The following is a 22,319-nucleotide window of genomic DNA, read 5'->3' as shown; positions in this document are numbered from 1 at the left end:
TCATACACGTTTGTTTTTGAAAAAAACAGAACTTTGACACAAGCCCCTAAGCCATAAATTAGTGCCTAATTAAGAATTAAATGTATCCTTCTTCTGTAAACAGATTATCACTTTTAACAAACAGATATTCTAAGGTTATAGAGACGTTAGCTCTGTGTTATCTGAAGAAGATACAACCTATATTTCCCACCCACACAGTTAGTGGTTTCAGCGAATTATTTGTATCTACAAGTTCATTCCTCAGGTTATACCAGTCACATGGCAAATGCCATGTCAACAAATTTTAAACTCAACCCTTCTTTTCAGAATGTACACAACAGCAAGAGCCATGCATTTACTGTTATAACGATCCTTCATATTTCTGTTTTGGATTTGAGGGCCATGAGGAAGGATTTCTCTGCATTACTGTAACTTACACAATTTGAGCAAATAATAGGAGCTCCACCCAAGAAGCATGTTACCATTCCCAGCTTCAAGAGTTTCTGAGAACTACCCAGCCCCTGAACTGCAGATGTTCTCAGGAATTTAATTCATCTGCTGAAGTAGTAGGAAAATCAGGCAATCATTCATATTACTCTTCTAAAATCCCCAGGTGCCTCTTGAGAGCGAGTGCACACATGCACCTGTGTCCGTGTTTTCATGTGCATGTGTTCTGTGTATGGAGGAGGGGGTGTGATGATGACTTACCCCTCCTCCAAATACAGTGGTCACTCCAAAAGCCATGCCAAAGAAACACAGGCTACTATTCTCAATCCATGCTAGGCAATTTTTTTTCTTGTAATGATGATAATCTTAAAACAATTTAGAGGCAGAAATACTGAAAGAATGAAATGTAAGTGTGGTTTCTGAACAGGAAATCACATTTACCATGAAGCAGGCGCTGTTCCTGTAACTGCAGAGATCTGAACTCCACCCATTTTCTCTTCAAGGTTTGCTGAGAAAGAAGAAAAGTGCTAATTATTTGGAAACCCCAGTGAAGATAGCAATTTACTTCCAGGTGTTGAGATTTGTCATTATTTTTTTTTCATTTCTTTCTATCACTAACAATCCCTCCCATTCATTTGAAAGATTCTTTTTCTGTATAAAAGCAGAATATTGGGAACACTAATTTCTCAAGAAATAATCTAGTATCACCAACAAGTTGAAACAATGATGTCATTTCAATAGAAACAACAGATAATAGAAACAATGATATTTATATTTTTTTAATTTAAAAATATTAGAGAAACAGATTGCTTAGGTTTGTGTCCATTTACTAGCTGTTTCGGCAAGGCTTTTACACTCTAGGCTTCTTCCATCAGCAATATGAGAACAAGAACAGAACCTAAACCTGGGAATTGTCATGAGGATTAAATGCATTAGTAAATGTAAAATGATTGGAACAGTGGGTACAGCTTAGTAAGTGTTCAAAAAATACCATGATCATTTTGAATGCATACATAAGACGTGGTATACGTATACAACGAAATATTACTCAGCCATAAAAAAACAACGAAATAATGTCATTTGCGGCAACATGGATGGACCTAGAGATTATCATACTAAGTGAAGTACGTCAGACAGGAAAGATAAATACCATATGATGTCATTTATATGTGGAATCTGAAATATGATACAAATAAACTTATTTACAAAACAGAAACAGACTCACAGACATAGAAAACAAACTTATGGTTATCAAAGTGGGAACGGGAGGACGGATAAATTATGAGTATGGGATTAAGAGATACACACACTATACATAAGATAGTAAATAACAAGGGTTTATTGTACAGCATAGGGAACTACATTCAGTGTCTTGTAATAACAAGTAACGGAAAAAAATCTGAAAAAAAATAGATGTATAACTGAATCACTTTGCTGTACACCTGAAACTAATACAATATTATAAATCAACTATACTTCAATTTAAAAAAAAAAACACCATCATTCTATAAGCCTGGGGCACTAAAATAGTCTTTTCTGCTGGATATCTATTTATTTTCTATACCCAAAAGGGGAAGCTGACCAGTTCTAAAAGGCTTTCTTGGAGGGCTAAACTTAGAACACTGTAAGCACCCTGACTTCTTAACTGCTTCCTTCCTTGGCTACCCCGCACATGAGAGCAGTGGCCCAGGGAAAGATGAAATGGCTGCTGTAATGGTCACGACAGCACGTGAGGCCTGGCCTAGCCCACAGGCTGGAATCAAAAGTCAACCAAGCAGAAGGCATCTGACAAGGCAAAAAGGCTCCTTCTCCCTCCCCGTCTTTTCTCTTTACTCCACCCCTTCCTTTGCCATTTCAGGTCCCCATAGCAAGTCCAGCAGGTAAGAACAGCTCAGATTTGCCTGGGGACACTTATCCTGAAGGACAGCCAGCCTAGTTGGAAACAAGTGGTCCTTTGTACAAATCAATCTGGAAGGGGCAGGTGAAGGCTAAAAAGGAAGAGGGGGATAAAAGCACATTTGGAAGGGGAAGACTGAAGGAAAAGAAAATATTACAAGAATGTCATTAAGTGTTTAAGGGGGAAAGTGGCTGGTTCCTCAGTTCAGGAATTGAACAATCACTGGGCAGGATTTTCCAAGCCTTGATAAGAGTAACATTTAGCAGCAATCATTATGATTGTCAATATAATATGCAATCAATGAGTCAAAGCCATAAAATATCTGGCTCAGTTAATTTCTTGTTCTTTCTGTACTATAATATAGTCTACCTGGTTATGAGACTGCTGGGCTACCTGAATTACAGCTCTTGTAAACCTGTGGTCATGTGAAGGTCAGAGTTAGGAAACCAGGAAGTACAGAACTAGCAGGGATCTGGCATATATACCAAGCCCTTTTTTCTTTCTTAAAGAGGTTTATCTCTTGCAAGAGAATAGAGTCTAGTTGGGGAGCATAAGGATAGACTGATGCTCAAAACTAATTATAGGGAGAAGAGGAAGTTGTATTTCTGCACTTACTATGCAGAAATACAAAGTTAGAGCTTGCCAAACAGTTTCTGTGAAAGTCAAGGTTTTTAAATGTCAAATCTGTTGATTTGTCCCAGTCATCTAAGTATGTCGTCACTTAAACCAAGAAAATACCAATGCAAAGAGCAGATGTGTCAAAGTGACTAAGAGTTTTTAGTCTATATTGAAGCTTCCTTATTTTCCTCAGAGTCAGCCTATTATCACAGTAGTGTATTTGGACAAATCTAACCTCTCACTGTTAGAAGAAAATTAAAGTACATGTGAGATTTAACCCTACTGGATCACATCACCTCGCTGTGCCTAGCTCAGTACGCCCGGTACATAGCAGATGCTCAGTAAATATTGGCTAAATGAATAAATGAAAGGATGGCTTCCTGGAATAACACTCAGCTATCACAGACTGGATATTTTGGTTGAACATATCTCCAACGTTTTCATTCTACATGAGACATATAGCTAAACATTTTCACGGCACTTTACTACTTTTATAGTGCTTTCATGGATAATATGCTGTTTAATTTTTCTAACTGTCCTAAAAAGTTCCAGATTAGAAAATAAAGGTTTAATGTAGCAAGATATTTCCCAAGGGCTACAAACGCAGTAAATATCAGAGCTGGATTAAAAAGTAGGTCCCTCAGCCCACTAGATGTACTGTTTTCACGTTAAACATTTGAATCACAGGCCATGAGAAAGGGAATCCCTGAAAACACAGCTCAGAAGGCACCATTGTTTCTAAAGAAGAGGTTATGGCCCCACAAAGAGTCTTTGAGGGACACAATGCACACGTAGGATGTACAAACTAAATGTCATTGTGTGAAGGGGAAGCCAACCTGACTCTGGTTAATAGGTCAGACCCAGACATTTCTGGCTCAAGAGATGAGCTGGAAATCTCATAATTTCAAGATTAGAAAAGGAACAGAAATGAAAGAAAGTGAGCAGAAATGAACCCAAAAGTCTTCTGGATCTGGAGAAAAAGAAAGAGGTCACAAGGAAATTGGACCCTATGGCGATAGTTTAAATGCAATTATGTGAGGCAGAGACAAAGACAAGTTTCCTGCTTGAGAGAAGAACCTTGGCTGAAGCTCCACCATTGTGAAAAGGAGCTGAGCAAAGCTGTTGAGGGCGACTAAAGCTCATGGAGAGCATGTACCCAGAGAAGCAGGAGCACATAAACGTGGCCTCATGACCTGAACTGAGCAGCACACCGGCCCTCCAGGGAAGGCATCCAAGCTGCCAGACCTGGCTTTAGACCGGAAGCCTTGAAGTGCAGAGCAGAGGCCACTGCCCAACTCTCACACTGAGTGGAAGGGAGAGGCCCAGGGAAATGGGCAGTCCAGACTCCGGAGCTCCACAGAAGTTTAATGAAAAGAAAGACAACAAAACTGATAATCAGGACATGGACTCTCTACAACAAAATAAAAATAGAAAAGTGTTCAAAGACTTTAAAATAAGAATATTTACAATCCTCTGAGAGAGAAATGTGATGTTCCTAAGAATAAGAAATTTGAAACAAAGGAAGAACAGATAGACACGAAAAAGAACTATTTGAAAATAAAAAATTAACTTTTAAAACTCAAGAGAAAAAACACATTCTATACAGAACACAGACAACATTACTGAAGATATTACTAAAGAATTCAAAAATAACATAACAGTGAAAAGAACTGAAAAAAAGAATATAGATATAGACGTATACACACATGTATGTATAACTCAGTCACTTCGTTGTACACCTGAAATGAACACAATACTGTAAATTGACTATACTTCAATAAAAATAACATAACAAAAAAGATAAAGTGATACAAAATCTGAAGTGGTTAGGAAGCATGGAAAGTAAATCAAAAGACTCTGAAATATGTCTAACAGAAATTTCAGAAGATAATCCAGGGAATGATGAGGAAGGTGTATTCAAAAAGGCCAAGCTGACAATTATACAAAACTGAAGAAAGTCAGAAGCCTTTAGACTGGAAGGACACTGCAAGTTCCAAGCAGTATAAATTTAGAAATGAATCCAGACCTAATCACATTGTGGTGAAACTGTAAATCAGGAAAGACAAAAGAACACCTTAAAAGCAACCAGCAAAAGATGAAAAATTGCCCAAAATTGAAATACTGGGTTTTGAAAAGAGCTTAAAAATGGGAAATCCTCTAGAGAGAATTACCAAGAAAAAAAAAATAGAAAGAAGGCATAAAAAGTAGTACAAATGAAAATGGGGACACAAGCACAGCTGCGATAGAAAAGAAAAAGATGAGAACAGAATGTTTATTATCAACTTCAGGCAATAAATTTGAAAATTTTAAAACTTTATTAACAAAAACATCATTCAATAAACCTGGCTCAAACAAACAAACAAAAATAGAAAGCCTGAGCAGTCTTATGGCTAATAAAGAAACTGAAACAGAGTTTAGAAGTATTCACATCAAAAAGAAACACAAGCCCAGATGATTCAGATAGCGTTACAAGAATTCTACCAGAGGACGAAAAGGAGAAGAGACTCCTCACCTCATGCTAAGAGTCCAGTAAATTTGATACCAAAACTAAAAAAGATAGTCTGAGAAAAGAAAATTACAAGCCATTCTACCTGTAAGATGAAGTTACCCTCAACAATGCTAAAGAAAATGTTATCAAATCAAATCTACAAGTATATTAAAAAGATGATAAGTTATGACCAGGTTGGATTTATTATAGAAATGCAAGGGTGGTTTTACATTAGAAAATTTTTAAATGTTATTCACCAAATTGACAGATTTTTAAAAATAAATAAATGAGACCTCCTCAACACTTATAGAAAAAAAGTATTTGATACAATTTAATACACGAGCACTGTAAAAACTATCAGAAAACTTGGTGTAGAAGGGAACCTCCTTAACCTGAAAAGTATAACCCTAGAGACAGGAAAGAATCAAAAGAATTCCCTTTAAGGTCAAAAGCAAAGCAAGGATGCCTACTATTTTAGCTTCTATCCATCATTGTATTATAGGCCTTAACCAGTGTAGCAAAATAAGAAAAAGAGCTAAATATCATTCTCAGCAGATAGTTATTATCTTCATGAGAAACTCAAAATAATCTGTAATTTATTAGAAATTATATAGTTTAGCAGGGTGTTTGACTATAACAGCACAGAAAAATTGATTTCACACATCTACACAATAATCTCAATCAAAACATTATTTTTAATAAAGAAACTATAATAAGGACAAAAATCATTTTACAAAGGAATAAATCTAATAAAAGCTGCATAGGATCTATCTGCATAAAATTATAGGAATTTATGGAAAGAAAATAATTAAAAATTATTTACTGAGATAGTCTGTCAGTAAGATAACTCAATACCATATGGATGTCAAGTCTCCTCCAATTGATCTATCTATATAAAGCCGTATTATCTATCAAAGCTCCAACATACATTCATAGAACTTAACAATCTGATTTTAAAATGTATACAGACAATCAAAGGGCCAAGAATAACCTGGAAAGCTTGCCCAATCAGACATCAATATTATTACAAAGGTACAATAGCTGAGTTTGAAATAAACAAATTGATCAATGGATCAGAATTGGAAGCCTGTAAGATCCATTCATATCTGGAACTAGCTTAAAAATAGAGGTTTTACTGCAGGTCCGTTGGGGAAAAAGAAGGACTGTATAAAATAAATGGTACTGGGAGAACTGAGTACTCAAATAGAAAAAAATAAAACAAAATTGGAATCCTACCTCATACTACATACAAAAATTAATTCTGAATGAATTAAAGACTTGGATATTAAAAAGCTTTAAAACTTTTAGAAGAAAATATAGAAAATGCAGAGTACCTTACAAAGGATAAACAATTAGGAGCTCCCTCATAAACAAAATATCAAAGGAACAAAGCGTTCAAAGTGCTAAGGAGACAAAACACCAACTTAGAATAATTCAATTACCTATAAAACTCTCTATAGTAGCAGTGAAATAGATATTTTTCAATAAAGACCCACCTACCCTCACTAAAGGAGTATAATACTACAGCAAGAAGGAAAGTAAACCTGGCGGTAAAGAACAGAATACAAGAAACAAGGGCAAGGCTGACAGTTCACAGGTTGGTATACTTGTTTACCAGCTGTTAAGAAAAAAAGCCTGTCTTTTTCATTTTAAAAATGGATAGAATTTTCTCAAGTAAGCAATAATAAGGAAGATGGAGCCTTAAATGGACATTTAAACATGTTAAGGTCCTCATGATGTTCTGGGAGAGGATGGAGATGTTGAAATTTTTCTAGGTTAGAAAAAATAATAAAGTATGTATATTAAAAGTTCAAGAGAAAATGTTCAAAGAACAGAAAATGCTTAGAAGCATGCAAATATGTGTTGTGCAATAGAGTTCTTTATTCCATGAAACATAAACCTATTTTTCACTTGTGTTTTAAATAACATCACTAGTTTACATTCTACATTTCTTTCCTTTTTTTTTTTTACAAAAGCCTGAAAAAGCCAGTTTTACTTTTTTGAAATGTTCACTAAGACTCTCTCTCTTTTGCAGAAACAAATTAACTTTCGACAGTTTAAAAAACCTAAATATAATATGAAGAACTATTTACTCCTTACAAAAATTTAATGATAAAATGTTAGAGGCACCCCTTTTAACATGAAGAAGATGACTCACTATTTATAATATCCTGAGGGTCCTAGCCAATATTGTAAGAGAAGAAAAAATAAACTAGTTGAATAATTGGGAGTAAAGGGGCAAAACTTTCATTATTTGCAGATGATACTATGTTTATATAAAAAAATCCAAGGGAATCTACAAACGTATTACTAGAATAAAGGGAGTTCAGCAAGACTCCTGGATTTAAAACTTTACACAAAAATCAATAGCAATAAGCAGTTGAAAATGTAAAAGACCACATTAATTATAGCAAAAAAATTAGAAGGTATATAGGAATAAATATAATCAAAGATATATAGAAATGTATGAAGAAATTACAAAATGTTTTTGAAGTACATAAAAGACCTGAATGGAAAGAGAGATCCTGTGCTTGAAGTAAGGAAAGCAAAAACCATAATAACGTCGACTGATATCATTTATTCTATAAATACGATTCAATTACTATCACAGTCTGAAGAGGACTTTTTTCCGATGAATTTTATAAATTGATTCAAAAGATCACAGGGGTAAGCAAAATGACAAGAATATAAAAGCAATGTGGACAAAGAAGAAAACAGGTCTTGTTGATGAATTAAATGTGGTAGAAGGGAGGAATAAAAGATAAAGTAGGAATATACTAACTCTACCCTCCTGAGCTCAATAACTGAGCGCATCCTGAGATGCAAATGAGCGAGGGCCTAGACTTCATGGTCTGCCAGAACCTCACCAGTCTAGGAAACTGAGATTTTTAAGACCCTCAAATAGCCTAGAGAATTTTCACTGAACATCCTGCATTGTACACTATCTCCTGTAAACTTTAATTTCCTCTTCAAAGTTGACACTGTATTTGCCAGTGAAAGTAGATACAAGGACAGCCACAGGAGTAGAGGGAGATGATTTTTGTAGTAAGAATGAGGCAAAACGAAAGGACGCAGAGGAGGACAACAGAAAAACAAAAATCCCAGGCCCTCCTGCACACATATATAGCACTTGGGAAAATGACAAAAAGACAGCTTCTACTTCTTTGGTTTTTTCCAAACAAAATGTAAATTGAAAGAGATCACAGGTGCATTAATGAAAAGTTCTTCAGGTGATGTGCCTTCCTGTTGCCTTTCTGAGCCTCATAGACATGCAGAAGAAGGAAGGAAGAAAGTGATTTGCCCTGGTTTGTGGAATTTAATATTCCTGCAAAGGTAATTGTATGGCTCTTGATAATTCAGCAGTTTAGTCTCATCACGACATTTCATCTTCAAGGGCTATCTCAATTCTTCAAATAGATCTTTATTCTACCACTCACATTCAAGGATGAAAAATGTGTCTCACTGTATTAAATTAAATTACCTTTAAAACTTGCAGCTTTGCCTCAAGCTCTGTTCTTTTGAGAATCATTGTTCCATTAAGAGTCTCTATCCTGTTTGAACAAAAAAAGGAGGGGGAGGGGAATAGCATGAGTGATTCTTTCAAACAAGTACCATCCTTATGGAGTACTACACTTTGAGCACAGGCTATCCTTAAAAAGTAACGTAAATGTTACCATTCTCACGGCACTTCAAGTATCTGGATGTAAGCCAAACCTTCTGACAACATTCTAAGAAAGAATATGGAAAATAAATACTCTCTTTGAGAGGGTGACTGAAAGAAAAGACTCTGGTTTATTTGTAAACTGTAGCTCATTTTATAGAAGCCCCTATATGGCAATGACGGTTGTTCTCTGCTGGAACCTATTCTTGTGTGGTCCGGGTGAATCACCTCCTTCATTTGGTGAATATTTATTGGGCATCTACTATGTGTCAGACTCTAGACATCGTGCTAAAAGTGAGGGATACAGCAATGAAAACAGGCACTAGGGACTTTCAAACAATGGAGTCGAGAAGCTATTTCTTGAAACAAGGGAAAATCCTTTCTTCCCTAAGATTCTAGGAAATTTTACCTCTGTAAATTGCCTTAATTTTGGAACTAGAACAAATAGAACCAGAACTACTATGAGATAATAACTTTCATATGACTCTCATCTCAAAACCTTTTAAGCGTACAAACTTCAATCTTAGAATTATCCATCTAATGGTGTTCTTTCTCCCTATACCAAATGCCCTTCTAAAAATAAAAAGACTTGCTCTATCCTGAGTGATTTGATTTGTTTTGTGGGCTCAAGTTAGATGCCATCAATCTGCATAAGATAAATATGATATGTGAGTTATACAACTAAGCATTTTTAAAATATTGGTTCCAATTCATTTTGATAAATAAGCTGTAACTCTATAAAGACGCAAGAAAATTTTCAAGACATGGTAAAATAATAGTATTAAATGCAGAGACCAGTTTCCCTCTATTTCCAACAGCATTATGCCCAAGATAATGAGATGATAGCAAGAGAACACGTTGTCTGCTTTCTCATTAGCGGGCTTGACTCTGGGCGACAGTGACAATCCCTATGAATCTATTTGGCACTTTAATGTTGACCTGACCTGCCCAAGCAATAGATGTCTGTGGGCAGAACTGCAGCCATAGATTGGCCGCTCTCTTCAGTATTTGTACAAACGGTCTCTCATCTTCCTTATCTCTGGATTTCCAATTGTCTCCACCCAATACTCTTTAATTATCCACCTGAGGTCTGCCCACTTTACCCATCTGGAATATAGGTTTCTGTTTCTAATCACCAGCATGTTCCCCTGGACTCTATATGATTCCTACCTTATAGACTCAAGTTTCTCTGGAGCTCAAGTGGCCCCAACCTTTACCCTGAACTCATAGGATTCACAGAGTTGGACTCAGTCCTCTACCACCACCAGTCATCTTTCAAAACTACTCTCACACAAACCCCAAAGAAATAGCCTTTGAAGTTTTAGACTAGAATCACTAAAGACTGTCCAGCAGATTTTTTATTGGCAGCTTACAAGGAGCAGCTGTGGTGTAGCTGGAGAATAGGGCCTGGCATCCAGAGCAGATGGTCAAATCCCAGCCCTGGCATTTACTAGATGGTTGGTCTTAACTAAACCTCATTTCAGCCTGAGTCACTTCGTTTATAAATAGGAATATAACTAACTTCTGTGAAGAATAAATGAGATGATCAGAATAAATTCTAAAACGATTAAGCCTGGCTGGTGAGGCCCATGCTCTGCTCCCTGGAGAACTCTCTGTCTTCATTTCTTACTATAGTCTTCCTAATTCACCAACCACCAATTCCACTGGCTTCCTCTCTATCCCTTGAATATGCCAAGCCCACTTTGAGAACTCAGAGACCTCTCCCTTTATCTGAAATGTTCTCACCAGGAGTTCATCTAACCATCCCTTCTCTTCATTTCGCTCTCAGCTCAAAGCTCACCTTCTCAGAAAGGACCACTTTAAACACTTAAGCGAAAATAGCAGCCCTCTCACTCAATGTTCTATCCCATTTCTTGTTTTACTTTCTTTATAGCAGTTATCAATAACTGAAATATCAAAATTACTTATTGTTGCAGGCTCTTCTTACCTATCTCCTTCCACAATAAAGCAACAGAAGAGTCTTTATCTCTCCTGAGCCTATCACAGAGCTGGAAACATAGTATTTGCTCAATAAATATTGTTTTAGTGAATGGGTGAATTCCATCTTTTAACTAATTACTAAGGTCTTATTAGTTACTAAGGGTGGAAATGTCAGTTGAATCTCTAACTGGGGAAACAAATGTCCCATTAGTAAGTTGGGAATAGTAGCAGATGTGAGTGTGTGTGTTGCACGGCATGAGGGCCGAGCAGACTGTTCTTTCAAACAGAACACTAGGAGAGAAAAACAATTGGCTGGTGGTAGAAGAGGGAAAAACTCAGCCCTTCTGACCTTTCATTTGTTCTAACCACAGGATTATATCAGCCATGGAAACTGGACCCATTCCTCTCTGTCCAAAGAGAATGTGTGCCAGTTTAATTGAATTTGAATTAAAAATAAAATTTAAAAAATGCTATCCCACCCACTCAGATGTTTGGGCTATTGATGTCCTCTGACTTCAGATGTTGACAACATGTTCAAGTTTGAGGAAACCTTGAGAAACAAAAGGAACTGATAAAAACGTCTGTACCCAATCCCCAAGCTATGGTGCACTGCCTCCCTTCTTGTGATCATGAACAAAAAGCCTATTCATTCACTGAACAGGCATTATGAGAGACCATAACATTTTTGAAGCCCCACGGGAAGCAGCCAGATAGTTACATTAGCAGGTTTCCTGATGATCTGATCAGGTCAACAACTTGTTTGTGGGTGAAACCTTCTGTGCTCACACCATTGATATTTGCAAGGACATCACCTGGGAGATGCCAAGAAAAATGAGTGTTAAAACGGTTGGTTAAACAATCTTTCCTGACCCACGAATGAAATAAAACAAGCAAGACCCAAACCTTGGCAACATAAAGGAGTTAAGGAAATTCAAAGCAACAATCATGTCCTGACCTTCACTATCAAAAAAGTTATTTTTCTTGCTATTTAAATAATTCCTAACATGAGCATAGTTCTAACTTACCAGCTTGCAGGCCAGCACAGTGTGCTGGGCTATCCTCCTGGATTTTGCAGATCAGGGTGCACATCTCTGAGGAGCAGGTGTTCTGGTTTTGGAGCCTGTAAGTCTGTAAAATTAAAGGGATACATAATTCCCATTACCAAATATAAAATAGATTACCATTACCAAAAAACTCAAAATCTATTTGTTAAAAAAATATTAAGTGGTATCAGTTACCTTAAGCAGCATAATAGATAAGTGCAAAGAACAATTTGGGAAGCTTTTCTGAATATAAACTAAATCTAAGTACCAATCTTACACTTCTCCCACACAATCTGTAGCTGACTCCATTCATAAAAAATACATCTGGCTTAAGAAAGAAAGTAGGACAAGACTGGCTTAAGACTTTAAGACTTTCAAGCCTAAGAGACCACCTGATGCTATCATTATCGCATATTTAACAAGAAAAATTTGGTTTCTCTTTTCCCAATGGGCTAAAACAATAATGGCCAAGAGCAGAGAGAAAAATCTCTATGTGGTTCTCCCGAGCTAAAGTACTTCTTACAGGAGCGTATGAAACAGTACACATCCAGCAAGGGAGATACGCCAACAATAATTATTTTAAATCAGAGTTCTGCAAATAATGACAATCTGCCCTGCATTCATTCAAAAGCACTATGATTGACTCAATTACCTTCATTCCTGAGCGCTCGGTGGTACATCTGCCCTAAATACTCATTCATTAGCCACTCGACTGAATTAGAAAAAGTTATGCTTCGCCTCTGGCCTCAATTTGGCAAAAGCAGCTTGTTTTTGTTTTTGTTTTTGTTTTCGATTTGTACCAAGAACACAGCACAAGTGTTTGGTGAATAGAGTGGCCCAAGGACCTATATTTTTCTTTTTCACATATTTAAGTTATGAGGTCTTGCTGCATTTAGAATCAAAGTCAGCATTCTGAGTTGAGTAAGTCTTCTAAACATCTGTTTCCTAAAATTAAACCACATTCCAGCACTGCTTCCCTGTGGAAAAATGAATGTCCGATGTTCATTCCTTTTGGTATTACAGACCTCCAGGCTCCAGAACCAGCAGAACCAGAAGTCAGTCAAACTTCTAGAAACTTGACTTTGTTAACCTAAGAGATTTCTATGTACTCTGCAAGGCATTTAGAATCCCCGTATCTTAAAGATAGAGGGGACTTTCAGAGATCGTGTAATCTACTTTCCATCTATGCCAGAGATCCCTTTAACAGCTTTTCTGCCCGGGAGTCTTCTTGCCACAGCCCAGGCCCTTCCAGAGATGGAAGGGTGGTCTGGTTCATGGAGGACATGAACCAAAGCTATAACAGACCCTCCTTTGGGAAACCACTGTTGTAATGATTCTCATTAGCAGTGAGAGTCTACCCTCCATGTCCAGGGAGAAAGGTGAGTACAGTGAAGGGGAAACATGTTAATTGATGTAGCCTGCACCTGTGTATATGTTTGCAACAGGTATAAAATTTGTGGCTTAGAGAAGGAAAGGCAGAGGTCCCCAAGTTTTGGAAAGAAATTATTAGTTGGATATTTCTCTCTTTTATCCAGTCTTCTAGCTCAGTCATTTCCTAGAGACACAAAAGTACATTGCCTTTCTCATGCCTGATAGCCTTCATTCTAACAGTTGTCGTTTGCTGATCTTCTACTGGAACCAGGCACATTACTAAGTACTTTATGTGTTAGTTCATTTGAAGTGCCTAAGAACCCACTAAGGTAGCACTGAAAGGATATGAACTCAGGTGTACATGAATCTAAGGTCTATCTTCCTGCCAAATTACTACATTACTCTCTGTAGCAGCAAAAAACTAGCACCCATGGAAACCAGAGGAGGTGGACTTGTTCTCTCCCAGCATGTCCTGCACCTGGTAGACAAGGGCCCAAATACGTGTTAATGATGGGGGCACAATAAGGGTACGTGAGGTTCTATCTGGTCTTCAAAATGTTGCCAGAGCATGTCCCCTATTTGATGACTACTACAAATCTTATGAGTACTAGAGAATAGGTTACGGCGTAGAGCTGGTAATGGAAAGCATACGCCATAAGGGAATTTGCAGAGGAGTGGATCCTTGCATCAGTAAGATAGCACAGACATGCTGCAGTCCAGAGGTGAAGCCATTAGCTCACATGAATCCACAAAGTTTCAAGGCACTATAGCCTGCTGTCTACTAATGATAGTTTTGATTCTTGTTTCATATAGAGTGTTTATGGTATAAGGGAGAAACATGGGGGAAGCAGTGACATATCTATAGAAAAATGAGAAGAGATCCTCTCTGGTTACATTAAGTAAGAGTAAGTGAGTAGACTTTGCTCCTGTTTTCAGTAGCAATCACTGCACATCCTTGGGGATAATCTCATTTGAAAAGAAGTGGTCACAAAAAGCATAGTGTCTCTACAACAGAATAAGGAGTGTTTCATGTGAATGAGGAACAAGAGAGAGTACTATGCTTCTCAAACCTGATGGAAGAATTAGAGATTTCACCAAATTCAAAAGTAGAGGAGTTAAGAAAGGAGAAGGTCTCTTCTTTTCTCCTAGAGCCTTCGCCCTATTCATTGCAGCTAGAGTTCCATTTTGTTTCTTTATTCATAAAACACATCTTACATAGCAGCTTCCTGTTCCTAATCTAAAAACACACTGACTTTACAACTGTGGGGCTTATATTTAGTCACCAAAGTTTTCTGAAGGCAGCACCAAAGTTAAGATATAAAAACTGATGTGCAGTATAAGGATATGGTTATGCAAAATGCCTCTAAAAGAAATGCAAAAGTGTAATGGAAAAAGAACACAGTAATACTTAAACTACTTCTCTTGCACTTAATTAGACTAGACTTCATTTGACCTAACTCATCACCTTAGCAAATATGGCCATGAAAAGCAGACAGAAAATAAGAAATGAAATTCTTAGGCTATTAAATAGAAATCCATAAAGAAGTCCAAATTTTCCTAAAGCACGAGACAATACGCACATAGAGCCAAATGTTCTTAAGTGTTTCAAATAATAGTTTAAAAATGTTGCCATAGTGAAAGCAATCTTGAGAAAGAAAAATGGAGCTGGAGGAATCAGGCTACCTGACTTCAGACTATACTACAAAGCTACAGTAATCAAGACAATATGGTACTGGCACAAAAACAGAAATATAGATCAATGGAACAGGATAGAAAGCCCAGAACAGGATAAACTCACACACATATGGTCACCTTATCTTTGATAAAGGAGTCAAGAATATACAATGGAGAAAAGACAGCCCCTTCAATAAGTGGTGCTAGGAAAACTGGACAGCTACATGTCAAAAAATGAAATTAGAACACTTCCTAACACCATAAGCAAAAATAAACTCAAAATGGATTAAAGACCTAAATGTAAGGCCAGACACTATAAAACTCTTAGAGGAAAACATAGGCAGAACACTCCATGACATAAATCACAGGAAGATCCTTTTTGACCCACCTCCTAGAGAAATGGAAATAAAAACAAAAATAAACAAATGGGACCTAATGAAACTTAGCTTTTACACAGCAAAGGAAACCATAAACAAGATGAAAAGACAACCCTCAGAATGGGAGAAAATATTTGCAAATGAAGCAACTGACAAAGGATTTATCTCCAAAATATACAATCAGCTCATGTAGCTCAATATCAAAAAAACAAACAACCCAATCTGAAAATGGGCAGAAGCCCTAAATAGACATTTCTCCAAAGAAGGTATACAGATTGCCAACAAACACAGGAAAGGATGCTCAACATCACTAATCATTAGAGAAATGCAAATCAAAACTATAATGAGGGGCTTCCCTGGTGGCGCAGTGGTTGAGAGTCTGCCTGCCGATGCAGGGGACACGGGTTCGTGCCCTGGTCTGGGAAGATCCCACATGCCGCGGAGTGGCTGGGCCCGAGAGCCATGGCCGCTGAGCCTGCACGTCCGGAGCCTGTGCTCCGCAACGGGAGAGGCCACAACAGTGAGAGGCCCGTGTACCGGAAAAAAAAAAAACAAAAAAAAAAACTGCAAAATGCTGTTTAAATGCTGGAGAGGGTGTGGAGAAAAGGGAACCCTCTTTCACCGTTGGTGGGAATGTAAATTGATACAGCCACTTTGGAGAACAGTATGGAGGTTCCTTAGAAAACTAAAAATAGAACTACCATATGACCCAGTAATCCCACTACTGGGCATATACCCTGAGAAAACCATAATTCCAAAAGAGTCATGTACCACAATGTTCGTTGCAGCACTATTTACAATAGCCAGGACATGGAAGCAACCTAAGTGTCCATCGACAGATGAATGGATAAAGAAGATGTGGCACATATATACAATGGAATATTACTCAGCCATAAAAAAAAACGAAATTGAGTTATTTGTAGTGAGGTGGATGGACCTAGAGTCTGTCCTACAGAGTGAAGTAAGTCAGAAAGAGAAAAACAAATACCATATGCTAACACATATATATGGAATCTAAAAAAAAATGGTTCTGAAGAACCTAGGGGCAGGACAGGAATAAAGACGCAGACATAGAGAATGGACTTGAGGACACGGGGAGGGGGAAGGGTAAGCTGGGACGAAGTGAGAGAGTGACATTGACATATATACACTACCAAATGTAAAACAGATAGCTAGTGGGAAGCAGCCGCATAGCACAGGGAGATCAGCTTGGTGCTTTGTGACCACCTAGAGGAGTGGGATAGGGAGGGTGGGAGGGAGACGCAACAGGGAGGGGATATGGGGTTATATGTATACATATAGCTGATTCACTTTGTTATACAGCAGAAACTAACACAACATTGTAAAGCAATTATACTCCAATAAAGATGTTAAAAAAAACACATCACTAATGCAAATATATAAAATGCACATTATAAAGAGTACATCACTCTCTTATTTATGAGCTGGCTGATATCAAGAATTTCTGATCAGTCTCAAACCTACCAGAAGACTAAAGCGCTACAAACAAGAAGCAGACTATGTCCCAGGGTGGGTTTTTTATCCGCTGAATGTTTTCTTTCCTTGATGGTATCCAACACACTGAAAGACTACCAAAAGCATTGAAAACAAGTCACAGCCTCCATCATTCCCTAAGCCCAACTTCATTCTTTCTCTGCAAATATCATGACATAACCAGTGCCACTTTCTTCACTAAAGTCTGGAAAATCTGAAAACTGCCCACCTGAATTTCAAACCCAAATTTTCCTTTATTTTGTTTTTCCACAGTAACAAGCTTTCTGTAAAACAAAAAACAAAAAATTAGGCATGAAGATCAAAGTATAACATTTGGCACATACCTATCATTAAAAATAACTGTCAATAAAAGATAGCTGATGTTTATGTAAACTGTAGTATATAAGACTCTATGTGTGTGTGTGATATCAACAGCCTGGAAAGCTGTGTTCCTAAATATCTTGCTGAGAAACCAAAAAATAAATTAATTTCTTTACCTTTGAGACCAGAAAAAGGTATGATCTAAAGAACTTGATCTCGTCAGAGCAAGCTGAAAAACACAAGCACACAGTTATTGAAAGGTCCTTAAGACACATCTGCAAAATGTTCTATATCACAAAGGACTTTGTTCTTTATCACCTTCTTTGGCCCAGCTCCTGGGAAATTGTTACGGAAAGGCGGTAATCTCCATTCTCTAGCGATAGCAAAGGAGAGCTGGGAAAGGGACCGTTCAGGCAGTCCGCTTGAAAGATTAAATGAGGCTTCCATAATAATACCCCATGGCAAAAGAGTTAATGTAATGTGGCAAAGCTCCAAAGCTTCCAAAAAGAACTTCATATCTAATCTGTATTTAAAATAGCCTCCGAAAGGTTAACCACAGCAATTTATAATCACACTGAAATCCAAAGAAAAATAACACCATGGAATGGCATATATAACCCAAATAGTTGATAGTTTGGGGAGATGCTGATGAAATGACTGTGTTTATTGTAATAGTTCAATATGTTACTGTTTTTAGCAGGATAAAATCATCTCTAAAGAACTAACTAATACTCAGAAGCACAATTCGGGTGAAATCAGAGACTCAAAACCTCAATTCTTTTTATGATTTATTTTTGCAATAGTTGTAAAAGAGTACAGTGAGATTTCCAGCCAAGAAAGGAAAGGAACCTCAGAATGATGTAAATGGTATAAATAACATCACCTTTACTCCTCTGCATGTTTTGGGAAAAGATCATATAAACATAAGCTTCCAGGATACAGTCTACCATTATAAACAAAGTAAAAATTAACAAAAAGTGGCATCTTGTTTTTAAGGTAATTATACTGAGTTTTTGTGTTTCTTGTTTTGTTTATTTGCTTAGGAATTACCAAATGTTAATTAGCTCTTTCTCAAGTGTTGGTCCAGGGCTCCAAAACATAAGCTCATTCTACTAGTTAACCCATGGTGTTTATTTAACTGGCAACCTATTATGCTTCTCATATGTCAAGGACTACAGAAAATATCAGGAGATCAATGCAGGAGTCCAAACAAATAAAAGTAAAATAGAGGATGAAAGCCAGGAGAAAAACACATAGAAGAAATGAATGCACAAATTAAATCTTCATTAAGGCATTTGTTAGTGGAGAAGCTTACATCACTAGAAGGAATTTGAATTACCAAGTACAAAATGTCAGCATTCTCACAAATTTTCTGGAATGGCTCAGTGTTCAGAATTTGGCCACTGGTCAGAAATGTTAACATAATGAAGACCTACGAAGACCTCTTCCTAACAATTTGATGGAAATTAATTATATTTTCCTCTCTTGTCAGTTTTGGACTTCAAATCATTTATATCATCGTGAAGACTGCAATAGGAAGGCTCAGAACCAAAAAAAGATCTCTATATTTGCTAAAAAGTATCTATTTTCAATTTATAAGGACTAACTGTGGAAGACCTATAACAGTTTGCATGGTTTGTTTCAGCCTGATTTTGTCCTGATAAGTACCATTAACAAGGGTGGGGACCATTCAGTTATGCAGTAGGCTGCCTTCTTGAGGAAGATAGCAGTAAATTCGATATGCCCAAGCATTCTCAACCTCTCTGTTACACTGTACACACATTTTCTTATCTACTTTCATTATTTCCATTTGCTTGGCTTTGATCCTTATTTCAGATTGTAAAGTACTTAGGTAGGTCATACCTAATCGTGCTATCTGTAAATCATAACTAGGGTTTATATTTAAAATCATTACTCTTGCTGTTAATATTCATCAGATAATGCACATATTCATTCATGTAGAGGCACAGATGTGTATTTATGTGAAGGGCAGATTGGATTAAATACCTCACTTCTGTTCATAATTCCCCGTGTCCTTTGGGCCTCTTGGGGAATGTATTTGTTTTACTTTCTACCCCAGTGCCCATCACAGGGCCTGGAGTCGAGTGGAACCGTAAAAACAGCTAAACAGACAAACAGAAGTAAACTACTAGACTACAAGACGAGCAGGTAAGAGGTGGTGGGAGATCCACAGTAAGAGAGCCTTCAACTCTGTCCTTCATTAAATTAAATATCCATAGGAAAAACTCAAGGGTGTACATTTAAAAATATGAAGTAAAATTTAAAATGAAAGAAAACAAACAACGATAAAAAAAACAAACACCGGAATCGCAAAACAGCAAGAACCATAGAAAAAGGACTAATAGAAAGCAAAGTCAGTCAGTAATGCCTTAATACACAACTGCTAAATGAATGAATGGTGGCAAAAATTAATGAGTCCTTACAATTTTGAGCCTTCCTTCACCAATTTTAAATACCCTTTTGCTAAGCAAATAATCATAGCATTGATGGGAACTTCAAGATTTCATCTCTTCCACCATTTAACCTGCCTTCTGAATCAAAAATTATTCTAGATAGATTCAAATATAAAATTGTTTAAGTCCACATGACAAATCCCAGACTTCTATAGAGAAGGAAATTTCCCCACCTCTCTCCGTCTAACCTTTCTATCTAGCTAATCAACTAGATTAACATGGAAATATCTGCCTAGCACAAGGTGAGATGCAGAGCAGATACTCAATTCTTGTGGACTGACTGATCCAGGTCATCAGTGACACAAAGGAAAAACTCAGACTAAATCAAATTAGGAATTAGTTTCCACTCTGGATCAGCAATGAGCCTGTCATAGGCACCTAACGGTTAAATAAAAAAAAATTTAAATAAATTAAGCACCATCAAATTCTCTGACACGTTCCACATCTCGCCACAATGCTTACTTGGTTTTGATCTGGGCTGTCAGACTCAGGCGATGTGGAAAGGAACGTTCTCAGGGTTCAACCAACTATCTGCCTAAGTGACAAGAAGTACGTCTGAGGTCTTAGCAAAGGTCTTACACTTTAGAAAAAGTTTTCCCTGCGGCCCTGGAGTGAGCAGCCCTCTTCTAGCATCTGACCAGTGGAGTCTCTGCTCCCTTGACTGCCCTCCCAGCCTGAGCTTTTTCTTAGGGCTGTGGGGATGACAGCAAAACTCATGAATGAGGAACTGGTGTGCAATGAACAGCATATGCTGGCAACAGCTGTCTTTTATTACACATTATCTAATATGAGAAATCTAGGTTTAGCAGTTTGGCAGGGCTGCAAACTACACATTCAATTACATCTGCTGAGTAGACAGCTCTTTAACCCCTTGCTAGCTTCTAAAATAAAGATGCCTGGGGTAGGGCTGAGGATCCGTCTCTTTTGTTTTTAGTCAGAGGACTTAAAAGATTAGACATCAATGTTAAAAATGTAATTTTTGCTGCTATGCAATGATTCACAATGCCCCTCTTTAGTGCGAAACCAAGACCAAATACTTCAGCTGTCAGTTTGCAAAAACTAGGAATAATCTGCCCCAGAGCCAGCCAGACAGCCCTGCAGGAGCTTGTAGTTCCATACTGTAGCCACTTCTGCGGCTAAGTAACAGCCTGTTACTTCCTGGCCCCTCTGTGTACTCATTTCCTGAAACTGTTGTGGGTCGGGGAGGGGAGGATACCTGTTCACAGATGAGGTATTTTTGGTTTTGTTGTTTGTTTCAAAAGTCCCAAAATTATGTGCTCTGCTCCCTTTCCAGTCCCCTGCCTCATTCTTCCCAATTCTTCCATGAACACAGGTTTTTTTTCCTTTTTAAGTCAGGAGCTTTAGGATAGCAGGGCTCCACAGAAATATTCTAAGATTAGCAAAATAATAGAGCTGAACTCAAGTTTTTAAATTTAAGGGCCCTTTAGGAACCCAAATAGAATGTTGTGGCTTCTCAGGAAAGTCCCATTGTGGGCCCATGAACCTCTTTTTCAAGAAAAAATGTTTGGATATTGTCTCTAAGCATACCACAGTATGGATTAGAGAATACTTTTCACATTCTTTTGTAGTGAAATTAACAGTTTTCTACTGAACGTATACATTCAATGATCAAAATATCTTGCAGTCAGGAACACTTGGGAGTTTTGGTAATGGATGGGTGTGTAGCCAGAAATAATGCAAAAGCTCGTGAAGGGCAGAACCCATCCCAGAAATACACGCATTACCGGGTTTAGCACAATATTCTGTACCTGAACTTACAAGTGAAATAACCCTTCCAGAAGTTGTCTATTTAGTAATAATTCGATAACCAAAAGAAAACCAGGCAAAGAGAGTCTGTCTGTGGTCCCACTAACGCACATGCAGGCTTCTCCTCTATTTGTCAGGTTTTCGCTATAGCATTCAGTGAAAACTACTTTCCAACGACAACCCACTGCCCTTGGGAGAGTGGGTGTAAGGTCCAGTGGTACTCCTTTAGCATTGCCACATTCATCAAGATGACGTTACTTGATCCTGTCTCCCTCCTACAGCGTTTTCTATTGCAGAGATGGTTTTTTTTCTAAAACCATGTTCAGAAGTAGAAGCCACACTGGGAGTGTGTCACCTCCTACAAATAAAGGTATTGAGATCATATAAACACACAGAAATCTGTTTTTAAATAATGTTGAGTATAAACACCCTGGCTAACCAGATAGAGCTTTGCAGAAAGCAAAGCCAATGATAACAAGAAGTATGAATTGCTGACATCAGCCCTGAAAGGGTTGAAAATAACAGTGGGCAGAGAAACACCTGCTTGTGGGACTGCCTCAAAGGGATCTTGTTGCCTGCAGTTCAGTCAGTGCCAAATAGGTGATTATTCTCTAAAAAACCAGTTAAGGGAAATGAACATCCATTCGGAAAATTCTGAACTGTTGGGATAAACTTGCATCAAGCCTCACTGATGATAATTGTATAGAATCAGAAGTATCGTATACAAGATGTTTTGTTTTGCCTTTTTGTTTTCTTAAGTAAATCTC

The 22,319-nt window shown here is 37.5% G+C and overlaps 1 protein-coding gene across 2 annotated transcripts in view; it reads right to left on the bottom strand.

Annotated features, from left to right (window-relative positions):
* Positions 1 to 22,319, bottom strand: part of CYTIP (cytohesin 1 interacting protein) — a 71,879-nt gene that overhangs the window by 3,020 nt on the left and 46,540 nt on the right. For both annotated transcript variants that reach the window (XM_067741875.1, XM_067741874.1), the window contains 6 exons: positions 17,488 to 17,540; positions 17,220 to 17,274; positions 12,057 to 12,159; positions 11,750 to 11,843; positions 8,911 to 8,980; positions 868 to 934 (listed from right to left, as the gene is read on the bottom strand). In XM_067741875.1, the coding sequence (XP_067597976.1) occupies positions 868 to 934; positions 8,911 to 8,980; positions 11,750 to 11,843; positions 12,057 to 12,159; positions 17,220 to 17,274; positions 17,488 to 17,540 (442 nt within the window). The remainder of the gene's footprint in view (positions 1 to 867; positions 935 to 8,910; positions 8,981 to 11,749; positions 11,844 to 12,056; positions 12,160 to 17,219; positions 17,275 to 17,487; positions 17,541 to 22,319) is intronic.

The sequence above is a fragment of the Pseudorca crassidens genome, chromosome 6 (genome assembly GCF_039906515.1).
Source record: "Pseudorca crassidens isolate mPseCra1 chromosome 6, mPseCra1.hap1, whole genome shotgun sequence".
NCBI classification, from domain to species: domain Eukaryota; kingdom Metazoa; phylum Chordata; class Mammalia; order Artiodactyla; family Delphinidae; genus Pseudorca; species Pseudorca crassidens.
Note: the sequence above shows the minus strand (reverse complement) of the source record. Positions and strands in the feature narration are given on the sequence as shown.